This window comes from Rhinolophus sinicus, linkage group LG02 (genome assembly GCF_036562045.2).
Source record: "Rhinolophus sinicus isolate RSC01 linkage group LG02, ASM3656204v1, whole genome shotgun sequence".
Taxonomy (NCBI): domain Eukaryota; kingdom Metazoa; phylum Chordata; class Mammalia; order Chiroptera; family Rhinolophidae; genus Rhinolophus; species Rhinolophus sinicus.
This window is the reverse complement of record NC_133752.1, coordinates 154,352,076-154,375,552: the sequence shown is the minus strand read 5'-3', so window position 1 is coordinate 154,375,552 and position 23,477 is coordinate 154,352,076. Positions and strand designations below refer to the sequence as shown.

The 23,477-nt window shown below is 35.1% G+C and overlaps 1 protein-coding gene across 2 annotated transcripts; it reads right to left on the bottom strand.

The window, feature by feature from the left end:
* Positions 1-1,460: 1,460 nt before the first annotated feature.
* Positions 1,461-14,006, bottom strand: TWF1 (twinfilin actin binding protein 1). 2 transcript variants are annotated; one of them, XM_019748426.2, is made up of 10 exons: positions 13,620-14,006; positions 11,890-11,967; positions 10,008-10,186; positions 8,659-8,754; positions 7,398-7,502; positions 6,531-6,551; positions 5,639-5,764; positions 5,238-5,388; positions 4,957-5,078; positions 1,461-3,603 (listed from the first exon to the last, which is right to left on the bottom strand). In XM_019748426.2, the coding sequence occupies exons 1-10, from the start codon at positions 13,744-13,746 to the stop codon at positions 3,433-3,435; spliced, it is 1,176 nt and encodes a 391-aa protein (XP_019603985.2). In that variant the 5' UTR covers positions 13,747-14,006; the 3' UTR covers positions 1,461-3,432. The 2 variants fall into 2 exon arrangements, with proteins under 2 accessions (XP_019603985.2, XP_019603986.2); XM_019748427.2 differs by lacking the exon at positions 6,531-6,551 and having other exon boundaries at positions 13,620-13,776.
* Between the last annotated feature and the right edge of the window lie 9,471 nt (positions 14,007-23,477).

The window sequence follows — 23,477 nt, the reverse complement described above, 5'->3', positions numbered from 1 at the left end:
TCTTCCAAAACTGGCAAATGGCCCCAAGAAAATAGAAGCCACCAGATGTTGGGTTTCTCTCTGAATTTCTGTCTTCTCCGGATCTTGGTCCTATAGGTCTTTACTGCTTTATTATAGCACTCTGATGCCTTCGAGCAGCATTTCCCCCCTAGTTTTCTTCAGAAGTTTGATCTGAATTATGTGATCTGATCTTAGTGAAAGTATTAAGTCACTTGATTTCATTTTCAAGTTGTATAGAATTCAATCCCCTTTCTTGGAAATTTTTTTCTTGGCTTCCTAGTTTTTGTCCTGCCTCTCTATTCCTCAGTTTGAGTGCTTTTCTGCCCACTTCTACCCTGTTGATGATTCCATCCTAGATCTGCTTCTTTCTAGACATAGCTATCTTGTCTAATTATGGAGTTTCAAGTATCATTCATATGCAAATTCACTAGATTTTTCTAGTTTTATCTTTAGCCACTGAAATATGCTTTTCTCCCAAACTGCACTTGGAATTGCTTGAAAATGACATCTCTGTGTATTTGCATGCTATCCATCCTATTCTGCTTGGAATGCTCTTACCTCCTTTGTCCACCTGGCAAACTCATATCAAGTCTTTTAACATTCAGTGCAAGTGTCCATTCCAGTCTTTTCTGATTCCCCAGGTAGAAATAGGTGCCTCGTCTGTGTTCCTCTAGTATCCCAACAATAATTAGTAACATTATGTATGTTAATTTATAAACTAGTAATTTTTTGTTATGTTGCACTATTTTTAACTATGAGTACTGTTCAAAATGCTTCCCCTATTATTTAATCCTCATAATAATCCTATGAATTTAGTAATATTATTATCCCCATTTTACATATTAGGAAATTGAAGTAACTTCCCAAGATTGTGCAGCTAATTGCAGAGCTGGGATTTTAACTCAGGCATTTGACATCGGTCTGTAACCTTTTTTTCCCAATTTTTATTAATCGGGATGACACTGGTTAATAAAATTATGTAGGTTTCAAGTGTACGTTTCTATAATACATCATCTATATATTGCGTTGTGTTCACCACCCAGCCAGTTCTCCTTCCATCACCATATATTTGACCCCCTTTTCCCTCTTCTACCACCCTCTCCGCCTTTACCCTCTGGTAACCACTAAACTGTTGTCTATTTTTGTCTTGTTCATTTGTTGCTTTTAGTTTTATTTCCCACATATGAATGAAATCATGGTTCTCAACTTTCTGTCTGACTTATTTCGCTTGGCATGATAATCTCAAGATGCTGCAGCAGTAGGAAAGTTCTAATCTAAATTATGCACTCTATTGATGCTTGCCTAGGTGTCAAGCTATTTAAAGTGCTTTTTGGTTTACATAGGTTAATTAACAAATGAATAGATGAACCGGATTTTTAACCTACTACCAGGTATGGCATTATGCAGAATCATCCAAACATTAAAAAAAAGATATACTAGAAAACCAACTTAGCACACAATTTAAAGAGAAAAAAATTTATTGCAATATAAAATGCACTTATAAAATGTCCACAGAAGGCATGTAATTCTTCACTGCTATATAAATTTATTGGGAATACTTTATTCACCTTCTATTGTTACAATGATACCACCTAAAACATACTGTAAACGATGAGTTATACTCTATAACAAATGCATCACTGATTTTCAACAATCATTGGTTTAATAATAATTAGTTTAAGACTATATAATCACATCTATATTCTGGAATGTCCATTTACTGTCTTGTAGTGTAGTGGAATTTAGAGTATAATTAATTGCACATGGATGGTACAGAAAAACATTCACTACTAAATTATTTTATACCTTCATGAGTTTTACGTTCTTCCTGACTAAAAGTAACAGCTTCAGCTATGGTCTGCACCACAGCTCCAGGATTCTTAATGCACTAATTTGTGTATGTGTGTCTACGTGTGCACCCATGAACAACTTAAAGTATTATCTTTAGTAAACAAGTGCAACATCAGTTGATTATTTTGTATGTTTAAATATTATAGTCTGATTATTTGTAAACAAACAAAACCCCACACAAATACTCTTAATTCTAGAAAAAAAAATCTGTCAACCCATAATTATTCTAATATGCTTTACTTGAACACATTGTTTCTGAAAGGTGCATATATTACCTTAGATAATAAGGTGTAAAATGAGTTTTCATATTTTATATTATGAAATGTGCATTTCTGATACTTGTTTTATGCAGCATAAAGTTTAGATCAAAAAATTCTAAATCCTGGATCCCCACAGTTCATTTAGAAAACAGCTCCAAGTTATGGCTCTCGCAGCAGGTTTAACAGATCAAACATGAAGTGTTCTAGCTCCCTCTATTTCAAGTATCAAAGAAAAATGAGGCTCAAAAATCTCTGTAGATTGTAGCTGAAAATGCAAAGCTTTAGAAAACAGTTAAATATATTTTGAAATAAGATTCTTAAGTGTTTATTAATCTGTGTTAGGTTGATAAGTACTAGGACTTTAAAACAATTTTATTAAATCTGAATATTTGCTCAAAAGTGATAAAGAACACAATTTGCTATAAAATGTATGGTTTTGTAGAGAAATCAGTCTTGATGTTTAAAATGTTTTCAACATTGTTTAGTTTTATTTGCTTTTGAATATTAATTTAATATTCAACTGAACATAAATATTTGGCCTCACTACTAATAATGAAGTATTATTACTTTTGAAATAGAAATTTTTTAAAGCACTAGAAAGAGAATTTACTAAAGCCATTTAAATGTGTCTTTCAATATCATCAGAAATCCTGCAGTACAGAAAATATCTTGTACCCTTCAGGTTTCAGAGTTAGCTGATCTTCTGAAATTTTAATGTCACTTTAAAAACCAAAAGTCAAATAGAAGACTGCTGCAATAAAGCACTGTTTCTCAAAGTTGTAGACATGATCCCACAGTCTGACAGTTAGCAGTGCTCCTCAGAGTAAGCACCTTTCCACCTCGTCTTAGGCACACTAAATTTTCCCCTTAGAAAATAATTTAACCTGGTCCTTAACATATTGATTAAGCAGTATGAATATGTTAAGGTCGTTCTCTCATCCTTAAAGGAAAAAAAAAAAAATTGGTGTCTCACTAAAGAGTAATAAGGAGTGTATCTTACTTTTAGATATTAGACTTTCTGGAATTGGCCCAACTTATAAAACTTTAAGAATTATATGAAAGTGTAGAATCATCACTCTATGAAAACAGTGTGACAAAATTAAACATCACTATGTTGAACCCTTTTCTAGCTTTAACTCAAAAATAGAAATCATGAGACTTCTATAACATTAATTTTAAAAACACACAGAAGTGAAAAGTGCTATTTTTCAAAAAGTACATTTTCCCCCCTACTATATATCAACATGGAATGATTTCAGTTCTCCTGTACTAAAAGCTGAACTTTTAAAAAACTAGTATTGTAATACTTAATATAATGATATTAATCAGTAGTGGCTTCAGTTTCAGCTGGACCCCTAATTAATCTTCGAATTCCTCTCTTTCCTGCAGGACCTTTTGGTTTTGCAAAACTTTGCTTATGTGCATGCTGCTTGGGGTGTACTTCTTCATAAAGGAAGTCTGCTGTCAACTCATCCCCATTGTCTATCTCAATCTGTAAGAGATGAAATTAGTCAAGTGTAATGCAATATGAAAAACTACAACATTCAAAAAAAGTACAACATTCAAGACAAGCAATGAGCCAATTTTCAAGTATGAATGCTCACAAATAAATACGTAATATCCATTCCAGCAAGAGAGAATCAAAGACCATATGTAAATAGTTTCATTTTCATTTTTTTGGGAGGAGGAAGGGGGAAGTTAAATGAATTGCTTGAATATACAATCAGCTGTAATAATTTCTTTTTCGTTTCCCTCTTTCTTTTCCAATTTAATGTTTAAAAGTAGATGCCACCACTATAACCGCTGTATTCTCAAGTTGTTCTGCTTTGATATACTGTATTCAAGAAACATTACTAATGGCCCCTTCATCACCTGGGACACTTAAAATCATTCTAGAACAGGGTTGGCAAACTTTGTTCCACAGGCCAAATCTAGCCCAAGTTAAAAGAGTGCGGTTTACATCTTTAAAGGGTTGTAAAAACAAGACAAAATAATAAAACAAAGAAGAATAAGTGACAAAGATCTTATGTGGCGTGGCAAAACCTAAAATATTTACTATCTGGTTCTCTTGTAGAAAAAGTCAGCCAGCCAGCCCCTGCTATAAAAGATGAATCTTAAGAACTTAAAAAATGTGAGGGGTTCAGTAGCTAAAATACTGGTAGTTTGTAAGGACCTGTGTTTTAAGAGTTGAAGGGCACAGGAATAAACCAAACCCACATCTCACATGCATTTAAGAAACTAAATTTAAGAAAATCAGTAGCTTAGTTCCCAAAATGCAAATGTTCATACCCAGTTCCTCCTTTCCCAAAAGATTCTCAACCATCACATGATTCAGTTATAAATGGAGACTGTAGTTCCTTATTAACAACAAGTCTTGAAACAATCACAAATGTGTAGCTCTAGTAGCACTGTCCAGCAGGACTTCCTACAATATGGAAATGTTCTCTGAATTCTGCACTGTCAAATATAGTAGCCACTAGCCACATGTGGCTAATGAGCCTTTAAAATGTCGCCAGTGTGACTGAGGAACTGAACTTTACATTTTATTTAATTTTAATTTATACCTAAATTTAAATAGCTACAAGTAGCTTGTGGCTACATATTAGAGAGTACAGATCTATAGGGAAACTGAGGTCAACATAGGTCATCCCAGGCACTTAGAGAGTGGAGGAGATCCTAAGGATTTATGATGAGAACAAGAAAAAAAATACTTCCATTCATAAATCACAATATATCATCATCTACATGGAAAAGACAATAAAAATCTAGCAAAACTGAAAAATTTTAAATAAGTAGGTATTAAATACATTAATAAGATAAACTAGATAAATAGGTAGGTAATTACCTTTCTAATGACATCCATTTGTAGTTGTCTTTCTACAATATCTAGCAGAGGGCTCTTGCAGCTAGAATACAGCATCCGTTCTCTTATACTGCATGTGTATCCCGGCATTGAATAAATAAAAACTGTAAGTTAAAAAAAAATAATAATACAATTAGCAGCATCTCAATTACAGCAAATACTAAACCTCCTAAAACTACATCTAAGCCTTCTGGGCGAGAAATAAGCTAAAATATCAATAAGCAAACTGAAAGTAACATGTTAAAAACAAATGTATCATATACCTATGGACTCCAAATAGTCTCCTTCATGGGAATGTTTATACAGAAAGAAATGGTAACGTGCTGAATCCTTGGGAATCCTCTTTGGCAAATCTTTTAGTTCTGTATTTGCTGTGTTGGCCAGAATTATAATTTCATTTTTTATATCTATTTCCTGTCAATAAGAAACAAAATGCACTCATTAAAACAGATACAAAAAAATTTTAAATAATTAAACTACTAAGAGACAAGGAGGTACAGGTTTGACTTTTTCACAACAAACATATACCACTTTTGTAATTTAAAAAGTATGACTAAAAAACCCAGAAGCATATAAAAAAGTTTAAAGTCTATTAAAAAAAAATTTCTGTAAGCCATAAACTACCAAAAAGAGCAGCCATTTTCATAATAATCATGTCTCTTACCAATTGCACATAGTTGAGCTGTCTGTTACTCAATTTTTCCAAAGCCTGAAAAGCTTCTCGAGAAATAGGAAATGCTACTCCTTGCAGTGTTTGATGCTTAGTGTCCACACCCACGTCAGTTTGTACCTAAGTATGACAGATTGAATGTACTGATGAGGTTTTAGCATCAGCAGTGTCATGGCAAAGACAGCAACCCGACCTCTACAAAGTGCCATTCCACCCTTACCCATTTTAGTATAATTAAAATTAACACTTAAAACACTACGAACTTAAAAAGCAAATAATTTTTCACATTTGTTAATATTCTGGTAGCACTTTGTCAACATGCAGAGTACTTGACACATCTTTACAAACATGTTGGCAGTGAATGTTTGAGTGTTAGTAGAACTTCAGGGGTTTTTGTTTATGTTGGGCACTATTGCAGTGAGCTACATAAGCTCAGGGAAGTGTCTTCAGATTACACCTTTATAAAATTTTACTTGGTAAAATTTATAAACAGTGTGATATATATACAATATGTATAGAACTTTGTTCTGTTAGACATAAAATATAACACAAACACCATGCACTGAACTGAAAGGAATACAAACAGTATACAAAGACACAACACAGTTCAACAAATTATACTACTGCAGAAGTTCCAGACTTAGAGTTTTCATTACTAAGAACATGGGTGTACATGTACTGGAAGAAGAGATTACTTCAAGAGAGCTTCCAATGCATATGTTAAAGACTTTTATACTCAATAAATGATAGCTAGTACAGGGTCTCATTTGCAGTGTTGCAACAGAAACTCCAAAATAAATTTTACTTTAAAAAAAAGGAATGGAGATTCTACAGCATAAATGATATTGGATAATGAAAACATCATAGAACATATGCAAATGCATACCCCAATACGATCCTCTGGGTTCTGATTGCAAGGGATAAAACAAACTATCAAACTTATAAAAAAAAAAATCACATAAAAATCCCTACTCACATAATTTGAGTTAAAATAATATAAAGATAGATTCTTGCTATCATGTTAATCTTAAATAATACTCACTTTCCAGACTGATTCCTATTAGTCTGTTACTCAGACTAGTGAATAGTGGTTTCTGCTACTTATTCTTTTCTATAAATCCCAGTAGAAATACAGTAGCTTTTCTAACTTAGAATGGCTGCAGTAAACACAATAAAAAAATGACAAACTCTAATATGGGAGAAATTTGACTCTAATATGCTAAACAAGTACCCAAACAACCATTTCCCATAAATATATGTGCGCATCCAAGTAATGTTCATAGAAGATAATTTACAGAACTTTTAAAAATCCTAAACATCCTATAGCATTTATATTTTATTCTCTTTAGTCATCACTATTCTCTGAAGTAACATAACAAAACAAACCTACTTCAGGCAACCTCATTAGATATAATATTGTTTTCAATAAATGGGTAACACTTTTTCCATTTATTAGGTATCAAAGTATTAAGTTAAAAATAGTTGTACCTCCAACAGGAAGAGTTACTGTATGTCACACACAATAAAGACATAAGCAAGCTCTTTATGAAACTGACATGAAATTTAATGTTCACTTTTAACTTTTTCTCCTGAAAACACATTGAACACATAGTCTTGTCTCTAAACTAAACAGAATAAATGTAAGCTACCTACCTAACCTATAGATTCTCTAGTTATCTCCATGTCTATGAATTAAAAATATGGTATTTTCAAACACTTAAAATCTTGCAATAGTTTCAAAATGGTAATTTACCTCATTAATTTTAATCTGTCGTAATTCTTCCTCAGCTGCAGTCAATGGGGCAGGAGAAGATTGTGACAGCAAATATTTTTTATATCCATGTAATGATACATCTTCCTGTAAGCAGAGAAATGTACTATTACTAGTTATTCTCTAGAAGTCTAACCTGAGGTTACTTAGGAAAAACAAAATTAATTTAACAGAAAAGAAACTATTTTAATTGAAAAGAAATAGTGTCAAGAATTTTATTATATCTTATTTTTTTTACCCTTTATTCTATATGTTTCAAAAAATTTTAAGGGGAGTATCTACTCTTCATTTCCTGAAATTTTATAATTACTAAGTCTTTTGTATGAGTGTGGTGGTGGCAATGCCAGCCACCTGATGAACTTGGTCATGCTTCAAAGTCTAACAATTATAATTAACCTTCTGGGGAAGCCTGCCCTATAATGATTTAAAAATCAGTATATTCAGATTCTGAATTATTACTGTGATTTATATAATTTCTCTATAATTATTCACAGAAAATGATCATTCTTATTTAAAAGAAAAAATATTCCTAAGAGGTCTACTTTTCATCAAAATTTTGTGGTTTGGAAGCCTGAGGACAGAATTGAGAAAGTAGGCCACCTCACAATTAATGGTGAACAAAGTATTCCCTCTAATATTGTGCTCTACCTACCAGATTACATTACTTTTTGAATCACAATCAAACCCTCTTCACAAAATGTATTTCAATTTTCTTAGTTTGTGTGTATATGTATAAATACATGTATTTACATACAAATTTTGTAACAGTAAATTCTCTGTCATAAAATTTGACTAGTTAAATATATTAATTAAGCACCTAATTATCGCAATTAATTATCAAATCAATTTACCTGTCTCAGTAAATTTAAATAACATAGTTTCTGGTTTAAATAACATAGTTACTACTTCTACAATGTGGGTACATATGCCCAAAATATCTAAAAATCACTTTCAAGTAGTCTCATATTTCTGAGCCTATTTCTTCATCGTTATAATGAAAAGGCTGAACTAAACGAAGGGTTAAACTAGATCATCTCTAAGCTATATTCTAGTTTTGAAGTCTAACAAAGGAGATTCCAACATATTTTAAAAGGATAAGTACAATATTTCAGTTAACCTGCATATATGAAATATAACAATATTTTCTCTCTTATGCTTACAGAATCATCAATATGAATTCTTATCAATTACTCATTACCTAGTTCTTCAATCATGTATAATTATAAAAGCATAAATTCTGTACCTTTACTGTTCCAAATACTTCATCTTTAATGTGGCCACCTCCAAACTCCTTTTTCAGGGTTGCTCTTGTCGCTGCATACAACATTTTTTGACGAACCTAGTAATTAGTGAAAGTTTCCTTAGAAGTTTATAGATAAAAACTATCATTACAAAAGAAAGCACTTTCTGAATTTATTAAAATCTTCAAGCACATTAAAAATAAAATAAACTGTGATAAAGCTGAAATCCATTGACTGTAATATGCTAAAGTATGTGTCTACAAATAACTGTCATAACCATCACTGCCTATTAAGGTAGATTTCAATTTATAAGTAATATTTTTCAAAAAGTGGAAAAATTTTAAATTTTAAAAAATTACTAATTTTTCAAAATATAATGAGTTCAAGAATAAAAAGCTACTTAAAACAATATTTTAAAACATGAAGAAGAAAACATTGGAATGAAGCACCCTTGATACTAACATTTTACTAAAAACAAATCCAGATTAGATATTACTAATTAAGTTAAGAATCAAATATGCATGGCATACCTATGGCATATACCACTGTATGAGGGACACATAAATGAAAAGAACAATATATACTATTATTAAAGGCTCTAATACCATTAGGGAAAACTAAAGATAATTGCCAACCAACAGAAATCATTTCATAATCTTACATGGTCAAATCCAGTATTTCTTTCAGATAGGACATATGGAATTATAGAGAAGGGAATGACTTTTGAGATTGCTATCTAGATACCTTTAAAAATTATTACTTTTCTACAAGAAACAAGAGAATTACATTTTAAAATACTGGGCAGTATCCATATATTAATTTTGTCTTTTGTTCTATTTTGTCAATCTATTAACTAATTTTACTAAAAAAGTTTGTGTATATCACTTGAATGGCAGCTATGAAGAATATTTAATTATAGATGATGTAATACAGAATTGTACACCTGAAATCTATGTAATTTTACTAACAATTGTCACCCCAATAAATTTAATAAAATAAAATTTAAAAAAAAGAATATTTAATATAATGTTCAATTAGTTCTCAGAATTATTACAATTATTACTCAGACCAAAGTAATTAGCTTTATTCTTTAGATGTCTATAGTCATTTATAATTGTCACAGATTTTAAAATTTAAAATCAATAATAATTCTACTCTTTCATGGGCAAAACTTCTGAATCTAAGCACATTACTCCTACTTCCACATTCTCAATCCAACGATTTTCTCCATGATCATTCCCTTCTATGGGAAATGACTGTTGCTTCATAACTTTCTCTTAGCCTACAAACATGTCAGAATAAAATTTTCTAGCATTTAATGTTAAACTTAAGTTACAAAAAAATTACTTACATGAGAATGATCTGGTGACCATGCAATGAATATCCATTCATATCCCTGGGCATTCTGAGAATCTAACCTGAATAATATATAGCATGGTTGTTTGTCCTCCAACAGGGGTAAAACAAAGGAATCATAATCCTTATCCCAGGAATCTGAAGGCTGACTACATGATCCAATCACAAGTTTCTCTATGAAGAACAATTTTTAAAAAATACATGAATGGTATGAAATACCAAATGGTAGAATAATGAAGAATAAATTAATATATAATTATTAATTATTTCCTAATTACTATTGTTCACATCAAAAAGAAAAAGGTTGCAACACAAAATATTATGATATATAGTATTAAAAACAGATGAAAAATATATGACTAGCACGATTAACATACATATAAAAAATAACCACAAAAAAGGAACAGATAAAAATGATCATAAGCAGTTGAGTTGGATGGGTTGAAACATGGGTGATTATATTCTATTTTCTAAAATGCTTATGCTACAAGTTATCAACAAAATATATTTAAATAAGTGTACTACCACTCAAAGGATCAGTTCTGAAAGTAACACTGAGTTGTACAGTAAGAAATGTTAAATAAAACCAGGTTTAGCTCCTATATGGCCATAATGCTACAAATTAAAAATCTGTCCAGAAGCATAAATTGGTATAGCCACTTTGGGGCACTATTTGGCAAAATCAAGTAAAACTGAATGTACTCTGCATAGAGAATCTCTTACAAATATATACAAAGGTGTTCACTGAAGCACTACACAGCTGAAACTGAAATAGCCTAAATGTTCTCAATAAGAGAATGAACATACAGTATGTAGCATAGCCAGATAATAAAATTCTATTCCAATTTAATAGTTATTAAGAGGAATTGGAAGTATTTGTTATATTATTTATACTTTGTAATTTAAAATTTTTTCTCAAAACAAAAATAAAATTGGAAAATAATGATTTAGAAAATAGTGTCATTTTCCTTCTGTAGAGATGCTAGTTAAACTTTTCCATTTTCGTTACTTAACCAGTCAGTTAGGAAGTGACGGCATTTAAAATTTTAGCTCAGTATTTCTAAAATATGCTGCTTTACAGTTACATTTATTCCTGTTGAGTGTAGTAACATATGTAGAACTGTGTATTTTTCAAACCATTCTGGTATTTTTAATATATAAGTAGAAAATGGAAAGCAAGTTATATTTACTTCCAGTTTATGAAAGAACAAGTAATTTTTCGAACGCAAAATATTTCAAGGTATTTAAGAAATTAGGCCAATGGAATATTTTAACATATTCGTTTGTGATTAGGTAGCTATATTAATTGTTCAAATTCAAAGCTACTGGAATTAAATGATTCTCCCACTCAACCAATTTTAGTCTGCTAACAGAATTATTTTGAAAGGATCAATTTATACTTTGTTACATTCTTAGAACTTTTTCCCAAAAGAAGGGGAATCAGTTCTGCAACATACAGATTGCAATCAAATGGAGAAAATGTGAGTTTTAAATCCTTTGTTTCTACCTCAAAACTAACTTTACTGAATAACAATTCACAAATAACTATTTTATAATCACCTGTTTACTGATTCCAATTCCAGATGAAAGCACTGACATTAGAAATTGATTGTGGTGCAGAAACTGGGACAAAAAGTAAGAGGAAGACGACACACCAAAAACCAACATCGTTTTCTTTCCCTGATAGTCAACTTTCAGAATTTAGAAGGTAAACAAGGGTCCACGGGACATGCCCAAAATGTACAGGATCAAAGTTACCTAAAGGCAAGCTTTGAACTTGCTTCACCTTAACAGTTGAAACCACTGACGACTTAGAAGTTTAAAAATATAACATCCAATAATTAAGGACAAGCAATATTTTAAAATGTTTAACTAACCATTTTCAATAGATATTTTCAAAAGTCTGTATTTTCCATTTCTTGCTCTGGCAAAGACATCTTTAACATCTTCACTTGCTGTGGAAAAAGATAAACATAATCCTATTTTTAATACTTATGTAAGAATACTTTCTAATGCTACTTACGTGAGGAAAAATGAATAATACAAAGAAAAATATCTTGAGTATGTAGCATCCTCTTATCAGTAATTTAAATTATAAAACTTAAGGTAAAACATAGTGGACACTACAGCTAAGAAATATAAATGCATTTAAAAAGTATGTTAATACTAGTTCTAATTTGTTTTAGCTAATTCCACAGCAGAAATAACACCGAGAGTGAATATATTAAATTTACTCAAACACAATAATGAACAAATTACAACTCTGAAAAAAACCTTTATTGCTTGTTTGAAAATTTCTGAAAGCCTGGACTAGAAGAGAATGAACTTTCATTCTCTTCTAGTCCAATTTCAAGCTTACGATAAACAAAAACAACAATTCATTTTCTACATTTTCACATTAAAAACAACAGTAGATATCAGATGTCCTATGCTGATTAAAGAAAGTTAATAAAATGCATTCAAGCTTATTCTTCTGCTTACATTTTTCTAACTTGTACGTCTCAAAGACTGGAGTAAGCTCAATGAGCAAATGTATATTTAATAACCTAATCCTTGTGTTCCTATTAAAGCTTCAATTTCGTTCTAATTTCGTGCTTGGGTTGCATACTGACAGCAAGAACCACTATTTAACTAGTGCTTGCGATAAGGTGCAGGCATGAAAGTCAGTAATTACACATTGAAAGTTCAAAACTAACGCGGACAAATAAAACACTGTTAGGTTTTAGACTTTGCTTGTGTTTGTGTGTGCAGGGGCAATGTGGAGTAGTGTCAAAGACTGTTGAGAGCAAAACACAACGAAGTGTTCAACTAGGGAAAAGATTCGTTGTCTATTAACAGGAAGAGCTTGGGTTTATATTAGAACTCATTAAGTGATCGCGAGTAACCCCGGGACATATTATTTGATTGTGATGAGGCTTCCAGACTGCCCATTTTCAAACAAGGAAATAATGGAGGTGAGACATAATTGCACATTCAACTGCCTGCATGGGATGATTAAACGCAGCTACACCGATCAGACTTTTCAGTTCCCTAGAGGAGAACCTAAGAAAAAAGATCAAAACACTCCATACTCAGGATTTCGCAGAACACAGTTCATGTTCCCATTTTGGAAGAAAATACATCAGAGTTTGGGAAGGACCCTTACTGGAAATGAAAATGTTCCAGCATCTTTCTTTTTATAATCAAAACCCCATTAACAATTTCTTTGGGTCCGTTAAAAGGAAAATTCTCCCGTCTCTCGACAGCAAAAGAAGCCCCTGTCGCCTCCACCTTTCCAGGTCTTTCCTACCTGATAAAAAGGGGGAAAGTTGGGCTAATGTAGGGGCCGTTGGAAGGCACGCCCCCTTCACCCAGGCCGCCTCGGAAACCAATTTCCTCCGTTCCTGCGAATTTCAGGTCCGTCTGCAACGTGGCGGCGGCCGGGAGAGACGCAGGCCGGGAGAGCCCGGGACACTGGAGCGCGGAAGCGCCGAGGCCCGGCTCGCCCTGCGGGACCGAGTCCCCGCGCTCCCGGCCCGACTCTGGCCCAGCCAGGCCCGCAGCCCGCCCGGCTCTCCCGGGGTCTCCCGGGAGTCCCTTCCCCGCGGGCCGCGCCGGGCGCCGTTACCTTGGATGCCGGTCTGGTGGGACATGGCGGCGGCCGCGGGCTCCCGGCTCCGGCGCTGAGTGCAGCGAGCGGCCCCGGCCGGCGACTCCAGGAAGTGGCCGCTCCTCCGCCAGCCCCGGCGCGTCATCAGCCTGCGACCAGGGACCGCCCCGCCCCGCCAAGTCGACAGCGTCTTCGCGCGCCCGGGCGGCCTGTGCGGTGTTCGCGAGGCGGGGCTGCGGCCCCCGGCGCCCGGCTGTCACCTCCAGGCCTCCGCCCGCAGTCCCTGACCCCCGCGCTTGCCGCCGCTTCTCCCGCTCCACCTCGGTGAAACCCCACGGAGCCAACACGATGGCTTTGCTTCCAGCGACTCTGCCGACACCGCCATTCGCTGGTTCGGCAAAAGGATGCTCAGAAACGGAAATGACCATCTTACTGAACGTACACTTTCAGCTTTCAAAGGATGTGCACAATATCCTTCTTGGTTCACGCTTTCTGTAATCTATACAATTTAATGTAAAAGGTCACTTCCGCCCCATTTTTAAAAATGAGAATATGTATACTGTAGGCGACTTCCCATCAAATTTTCCCACGTTTTTAATTAATCTCAGACTGTCAAGTTCTCGTTTTTCAGTTGGCCGCATTTAGGAGACCAAGTTTTTCTTTTCATTCGAAAAAGAGAAAGCCACTGCGAGTGAGAAGATTATTTGACTTGAGTATTTCTCTGTGGTCGATTCTGCCATAGAAAACTATAATACTGCCCTGCTTTCCATTAGCCCGTTAATTGTTTAACCAAGCTATTATTCATGATTTAGTTGATTAATTTGCAAGGTAACAGCAGATATTATTTAAAATTCTTTTCGGTTTTTTCCTTATCTGGACGTGTGTTGTTTCCCCTTTTAAGGGTAATTTTAGTAATTTTTTGTACTACTTTTCTACTACTAGATTACAGTTTTCTGGGTAGAAAGCTGGGACTTTTGTTTCTAAAGCCTTGAACTGATAAGTATACAAAATTACAATCTGCTTATCAGCAAATACTTTGTTTAGGCCAATAGTATAAGGCCAAGTTAACAAAATCACTCTTCAAATGTATTTTTAGTTACTAAGTAGCAGGCAGACAGTTGTTTTTCTTTACAAGGATCACAACGAATGTGGTAGCTATGTTCTGTTCCTTGTTATCTAAGCCCCATTTCTCAAACAGATCCTCATGTTCCAGAATAAGTAAAATTTAATATGAGTTTTTATGACTTATTTGGACTTAAGAAACATAGGGAGGAGTTGCAGTCTGACCAAATTCTTCCTGACACAACAGTTCACCCTGATGTACTAGTTTTGACTGCATTGTTGAACAGAGAAAACTGGAGAGTTCATCTGCAATTTTTTGACTGATTCGTGTCCTAGTGACTAGGGAAAATTGCTTAAGGAAATTGGCACTCTCAAAAGTGCTGGTGAGAAAAAGCATAACTCTCACATTTTCATGCCTAGAAAGGACCACCGTGTGCTCAGCTCTGACAAAGGGGGAAGTTCACCCTGGCATCCTCCAGGGTGAAAGTGCTTATTTTCTTCCAGTACAGTAGTTTGACTTTAAAAAGCTGCATGGACCTTGGGTGCATTATTTTTGAAATGGCAGAAGTTTCTCTGAGCAAAAGAGGTAATCTGAGAAGGGGAAAATATTTGCTAAACTATGAAGAGCATAGCCAAAATGATTTTTTTTACTGTCCATCAACATTTCTACATATAGTTAAATGAGTTCCTCTATTTTACTATATTCTATGTACAAATAAAAATGGATTCTTGATGCTTCCATAGGATGTTGTTTTATAAAAATGTTTATGGTTAATATTAATACACTAAAATCTCACTAACTTACTATGTATGTTTATTTCAGATTGGTTAAAGTTTGACATTGTACTAACGGAGAAATGTTTCATTAAGTATATAGAGTTCTAGCGATGTTTTATTGAGTATATAGAGTGTTTTATTGAGTATATAGAGTGCTAGCATATATTTTACCTACTTAAGAGAACAGATTATAGTACAAATCTTGCTCCTTTAATCTCTCTTTCTTACATCTTAAATTTGATCCCAATCACATAACTTCTCCCCTTAACTTTAAAAAAATTGTGACAAAATACATGTAACTTAAAATTCACATTGTTGTGCAACCAATCTCTAGGACTCTTTTCATCTTGCAAAACTGAAACTCTATAGCCAATAAACAATTCCCCATTTATACCCAACCACCAGCCCCTGGCAAACAACATTCTGCTTTCTGGCTCTATGAATTTGACTACTCTTGATACCTCATATAAGTGGAGTCACACAGTATTTGTCTTTTTGTAACTAGTTTATTTCACCTCTCATAATGTCCTCAAGGTTTGTCTGTGTTATAGCAGGTGTCAGAATTTCATTCTTTTTAAGGCTCGATAATATTTCATTGTATGTATATGTACCACATTCTGTTTATCCATTCACCTGTTGTTGGGCACTTGGATGACTTTCACCTTCTGGCTATTGTGAATAACATTGCTATGCACATGGGTGTACAAACAATCTGTTCAAGTCCTTGCTTTCAATTCTTTTGGGCATATACCCAGAAGTAGAATTGCTAGGCGGTATGATAATTCTCTTTTTAATGTTTTTGAGGAATCACCGTACTCTTTTCCATAGTGGCCACACCATTTTACATTACTACCAATAGTGTACAAGGGTTCTGGTTTCTCCACATCCTTAACAACACTTGTTATTCTCTGGTTTGTTTTTTGGTCAGTGTCTATGGTAGCTATCTTAATGGGTGTGAGGTGGTATCTCATTGTGGTTCTGATTTACATTTCCCTAATGGTTAGTGATGTTGAGCATCTTTTCATATATTTATGGCCATTTGTGTATCTTTGGAGAAATATCTATTCAAGTCTTTTGCCTATTTTTAAATTGGGTTGTTTGTTTTGTTGATGTTGAGTTGTAGGAATTCTTTATATATCCTGAATATTGATCCCTTAACAGATATATGATTTGCAAATATTTTCTCCTATTCTATAGGTTTCTTTTCCATTCTATTGATCATGTCCTTTGATGCACAGAAGTTTTTAATTTTGATGTAGTCCATATGTATATCCTTTTTATTTTTTGTTGCTTTTCACCTTATCTTTAGACTATCTTTGCTAATCTTCTGCATATCTTCTAACTTTCCTTCCCTAAGTTTCTACTGTTTTATAAATATAATCTACACTTTCTATGTCTATATATCCTTCCTCACCTCTCCTTAAATCCATGGTTCTCAAACTGTATGCTGAGGTGCCAAGCAACAATGAACTCATGGGACTGCCTGGGGGATATTGCAACATTTTTTAGGGAAAACATCGTGATACTTGATGTCTTTCTGATACTGCACAAAATATTAGCTTGAGATACTTTACTGTTTCAGCTTTAGATGGCTCTATGTTCCTTTCCATAATGTCATATCTTTCCATGATGTCTTATCTTTTCAGTGGTTGCTGTGACAAAAGCAAAAAAAAGATAGGTCTATATCCTAATCCCCGGAATCTATAAATGTTACTTATTTGGAAAAAGGATTTACCCCATCAGATTTTGGACTCGCCAAGTCTCACAATTGCATGATCCAATTCCTTAAACTAAATTTCTCCTTCAATGTATGTATACATCCTGTTGGTTCTGTTCTGGAGAACCTTGACTAATGCCCTTTAACTCCTTCTCTGTCTTCTTTACCTCACTTTGTTAACATATGTAAGAAATGAATTCATTATGTCTTTAGCAAATTACCCCTTACTTTAGATTTCAGTTTTCTTTATATGATACCATCACTTAAAAGCAAGCCCTTCTAATCTGCAACCTAGCTGCTTCCAGACCTGGGAAGACTTGCTTGTATATACTAACCACATCGCTGGTATCCAATATAAAAATGACACAGATCATAATTAAAATTCTCAGTTTTGAAACTGTGAGACAGAACTCTTCCATATTCAATCTCTATTCAGTAAATCACTCTTGCTAATTACTTAGCAAAGTTCAATGAAGCATTGGACAGAGTAGACAATTACTTTTAAAATAAATTATTCCATCTACCCAGTCCCTCATTTGTGCCCCTTTCAAATCCTCACATCCAATTATTTTCTAAATCTTAAAGATTCAACTGGTTCTGCCTCTGAAAGCATGACCTTCCTTTGGCTTCCCTTCGTTGTGTCTCATTGCCCTGCACTTCTTACCTTATATTATTTTCTATTTTAGCCCCACATGAACAAATCCACACTCAGTGGTCAAGTTCATTTCCTGAAATTCTCTTCAGACTGGTCTGCTCAATCCCCTGCACACTGACTCTCAGTGCCTCCCCACTGCCTAGAGAATAGGGTGCAGGCTCCTGAGCGGGGCACCTCCGGCCCTCTGGAATGTCTTTCCTAATTGTGCCCTGTGCGTCAGTCCCACTGACCCAGTCATCACTAAAAACCACACTGCATGGTTGGTGTCATGCTGTTTCCTGATCTGGAAGACAACTCCTCATACCTCTCCCTGTGTACCCCACCTCTTTTTCTGCTGTCTCTACCTTTCAGTGTTTAACGCATCCTTTGGAGCTGTTTCAACCTGCATGTAACCGTTCCTCAGTCTCAGTATATATGAAGTCTAGTTTCTTAAAATGCCTTTGGCATTTTATGTGTCTATTGTAGCACCTCTATTCCTCTTCCCTGTAGTCACAGATGTGTGAGAACATATTCCCGCCTTCCTACTGGACCTTGTAGTCCTTGATGTCAGAGACTTTATTTTGTTCCTTGTTGCTTCTCACATGTATGTAGGGCTCATTCATTTTTTTTTTCTCCATTTACTGCATTAAGTGTTCATAAGTTGGGGGTTTAATCGTGATCACCGTGCTCTGTAAACATTTCTAAAATGTAAAAGGTTGATAATTTTTGTTTCACGTATAGTAATGGATGTTACTAAGTCGCTTATCCTCAGTGGAACTAGGAAATAAGGGTGCTGAACAGTTTTCCAAAAATGCTTTTTTAAGTTATGAAATTGTATGATTTTTTTTCTGGGTAATTAGCATGACGATATATTCACTCCGTACAATAACTATTTAGAAAGTTCCTATTAGTTTATACATTTAAACTGAATTTCTTTTGAAAAATCTGTATTGTAAGATTTTTCCTTTAAAAACAAAATATTTTTATGGTAATTATGTTTTGAGCAGAGACTGCTCAGACAGTTATAAAAATTGCATCGTTTAACCTCTTGCTTTAAACATTAACTGATTTAACAGTGGCACCTTACTGTTGGCCCCATCAATGATACATTCTTTTTTCCTGTTACTTACATATGTGAATCCTCTGCTCTAGCCACAAATATTTTCCCACTTTCCCTCATCTATTAAGTCAGAACTGTCATAGTAATAGTGCTTTAGATTTGTATCATGTCTTTCAGTTTTCAAAGAATATGTATAGACTTATAAGCCCATCTGAAAGGTCGAACAATATATGATCAGGGCTTGTTTTTTAACTTTCAGAGATTGGGAAATTGAGGCATGGAAAGGGACAGTCAGTAAATTTAAAGGATAGGACAAGCATTTGTAAGAGACAGAAAACATTTTAAGACAATGTATGCAAATAGCAGGATTTATCATAAAGATACAGGAGAATGTCAGCGATCCAAGGGCCTGGCTTCATCTCTGCTTCTCTCGTTATTTCTCTGTCTCCAAGTGGGACCTCTGTACTCGTTCAGTCAAAATGGTAGAATATGGCCACTCTACACTTCCCAAAATGACAGTCACAGTTCTAGCCACATGGAGAGGTTAAATAATTGTTTCTAAGTCCAAGTTCCAAAATCCTAGGAGAGCATGTGACTAACCCTGCTTGTCTCAGGTGTCAAATTACCCTTGGCCAAGCTGGCTGGTTTACCCAGTACACATTAGCCTATGAATGAAAGGCAATTACCATCGGAGGGGAGATGGATCTTGGGTTTGAAAAACAGGCTCAGAATTCCTACTTTTTACAATTTGGTGGCACTGGTGCTTCAAACCTAAGTTAGATGTCACAGATGCAAATGTATACAGAGGGGAATTTGGAACTTGGACTTAGTAAAAACAATTACTTAAGTTGTTTCTAACAAACAATTATTTAATTTGTTTCTCTCCAGGTGGCTAGAACTGTGACTGTCATTTTGGGAAGTGTAGGGTGGCCATATTCTACCATTTTGACTGAACGAGTAGAGAGGTCCCACTTGGAGAGAGAACTAAATGGATGAAGCTGGCAGATGTAGACTGCAGCACCCAGATGGAGCACAGGCTCCGTCTAAAGGGAGCTGCTAGTACTCAGTTCCAACTGACTGATGCGCCATGGGATTTCAGGCCCAGGGGAAACACTATTCTGGTTTTCAAATGAACTCAGAAATTGGGAGTTTATGTAAAAAGCTTTATTTGCATGTATTTTATAAAACCAATGAGAAAACAAAACAAACAACAACAACAAAAAGAACCATGACTGCAGGTTACATTTGACCTATGAACTGGTAATTTGTGACTTCTGACAGAGGTCTTCTGTCTGATTAATTGTCAAATAATGACATTTAAAAACTCACGTCCTCCATAAAATTTTTAGGCAATGGAAGAGAATATAATGTGTACAACAATGATGTGAGTAGTACACCTGCTTGTGTACAATGCATGTACACATAAAACTATAAACAGCCATTCGTCCATTTTGTCTCTGAATTAGAAACTTCTGATGGAAGAGAATTGTCTCATTACTTTCTAAGATAATTACTATAAAGAACTGCACTATTTGTTTTAGGCTTTTCTACAGAGGAAACCCTGTTATGGGAGAAAAAGTCATGTACAAGCTGTATGACGTGAACAGTTTTTTAAAAAACGATGTTTACTCAAAATATAACTAACATACAGTATTATATTAGTTTCCGGGGTGCACCATAGTTATTCAACATTTACATACATAAACAAGTGGTCACCATAAGTCTAGCACCCGTCTGACACCGTACTATGCTATCACAATATTATTGACTATATTCCCCTTCCGTACATTACATACATTCCCATGACTTATTTGTTTTATACCTGGAAATTTGGACCTCTTATCCCCTTTTCACTTCCCCCCTTTTTAAATTTATCAATTACAGTTTACATTCAATATTATTTTATATTAATTTCAGGTGTACAGCATAGTGGTTAGACATTTTTATAATGTAAGAAGTGATTCCCCTGACTAGTCTAGTACCCACCTGGCACTACACATAGTTATTACCATATCATTGACTATATTCCCTATGTTTTTTCTTTACATTTTCATGACTGTTTTGTATTTCATGACCAATTTGTATTTTTTGATCCCTTCACCTTCTTCACCTTGCCCCCAACCCCTCCCATCTATCATCCCGACAAATCTAGTACCCATCTGACCCCATACATAGTTTCTACAATATTATTGACTATATTCCATATGCTATACCCTACATCCCCATAACTACTTTGTAACAACCAAACTATACTTCTTGATCCCTTCCCCTTTTTTCACCCACACCCCTAACCCTCCTCCTATCTGTCAACTCAAAATGTTTTCTGTGTCTTTGAGTTTGTTTCTGTTTTTGTTAATTTTGTTCTTAGATTCCACGTATAAACGAAATCACGTTGCATCTGTCTTTCTCTGTCTGATATACTCCACTCAGCACAACACCCTCCAGTTCAATCCATGCCACTGGCAGATGGCAATAACCCATTCTCTTTCATGGCTAATCAATATTTCATTGTATATATGTACCACCTACTCTTTATCCATTCATCCATCAACAGACACCCAAGCTACCTCCACATCTTGGCATTGAGAACAAAGCTGCAATGAATATATGGATGCACAGGTCCCCTCAAAGTAGTGTTTTGGGTTTCTTCAGATAAATACCCAGAAATGGGATTACTGGGTCCTTCTTTGTTTCTTGTTATAGCTTTTGTTTTAAAGTCTATTTTGTCTGATATAAGTATTGCTACCCCAGCGTTTTTATTTTTTGTGTTTGTTTGTTTGTTTGTTTTCCATTTCCATTTCATGAAATATCTTATTTTCCATTCCTTTATTTAATCCAGAAGTGGGATTACTGGGTCCTTCTTTGTCTCTTGTTATAGCCTTTGTTTTAAAGTCTACTTTGTCTGGTATAAGTATTGCTACCCCAGTGTTTTTGTATTTTGTGTTTTGTTTTTTTCCCATTTTCTTTTCATGAAATATCTTTTTTCCATTCCTTTATTTTCTGTCTGTGTGTGTCCTTGAATCTGAAGTGAGTCTCTTGTAGGCAGCATATGTAAGGGTTTTGTTTTCTTATCCATTCATCCCTCCTATGTCTTTTGATTGGAGCATTTAATCCATTTACATTGAAAGTAACTGTTAATAAATATGTAGCTATTGCCATTTTGTTATTCATAATTTTGATTTTTTCCCACCATTTTAAAGAAGTCCCTCTAACATTCCTTGTAATACGGGTTTGGTGGTGATGAACTCCTGAAATTCTTTACCTTTTTCTTGTCTGGGAAGCTCTTTACCTATCCTTCAATTTTAAATGGTAGCCTTTCTGGGTAGAGTTGTCTTGGTTGTAAGGTCCTTGCTTTTCATCATGTTGAATATTTTGTGCCAATCCCTTCTGCCCTGCAAAGTGTCTGTTGAGAAATCAGCTCACAATCTTATGGGAGCTCCCTTGTAAGTTACTAGTTGCCTTTCTCTCGCTGCTTTTAGGATTCTCTCTTTTTCTTTAACCTTTGCCATTTTAATTATAATGTGTCTAGGTGTGAGGCTGTTTGGGTTCATCCTGTCTGGGATTCTCTGAGCTTCCTGGACTTGTATGTCTATCTCCTTTGCCAGGTTAGGAAAGTTTTCAGTCATGATTTCTTCAAATAGGTTCTCAACCCCTTGCTTTCTCTCTTCTTCTGGTGCCCCTATGATGAGAATGTTGTTACACTTGATGTTGCCCCATAGGTCTCTTAAACTATCCTCACTTTTTTTTTTTTTTAATTCTTTTTTCTTTATTGCTGTTCCAATTGGGTGTTTTATTCTACCTTGTCTTTCAAATTGCTGATTCATTCCTCTGCTTCACCTAGTCTGCTGGGGATTCCTTCTAGTGTATTTTCATTTCAATTACTATATTCTTCACTTCTGACGGGTTCTTTTTTATGGTTTCTATGTCCTTTTTTATGTTTGTTATCTCTTTGTTGAAGTTCTCACAAAGTTCCTTGAGTATCTTAAAACCATTGTTTTGAACTCTCTCTGGTAGGTTGCTTGTCTCCATTTTGTTGAGGTTTTTTTTTTTTCCCCCCTCTGGAGTTTTCTCCTATTCTTTCTTTTGGAACGCATTTCTTTGTTTCATTTGGCTGCCTCTGTGTATGTATTAGGTAGATCTGCTATGTCTCCTAGTCTTGGCCAGGTGGCCTCATGTAGTAGGTGAGCTATGGGCCCCAGTGGCAGTCTCCCTGGTCACCTGAGCAGGATGCTCCAGGAGTACCCCTTGTGTGGATTGTCTGTGCCCTCCTTTTATAGTTGAGCTTTGATTGCTCTTGGCATGTCAGTGGGTGGGATTGACCCTGAAGCTGACTGATTGTGGGGTTTGGCCACGTCCACAGCTTATGGGCTGCAGTTTGGGAGGCTTACCCACTGGGTGGGATTTGGCTCAACAGGCTGTGGTGTCTGTTGAGACCACCCTTCAAATGTACCACTAGTGGGGCTATTTGTGTGGTGCTCTGCTGTGGTCTGAAGCCAACCTCCAAGTATATTGGTTCTGGGGCCTCTTGGGAGGGAGGGGCTCCAATGCAGGCCCAGGTCACCCACTTCCTCTGACTGGCCCGGGGCTACCTGGTAAGAGCTACAAAGTGATCTGCAGTTGTTCACT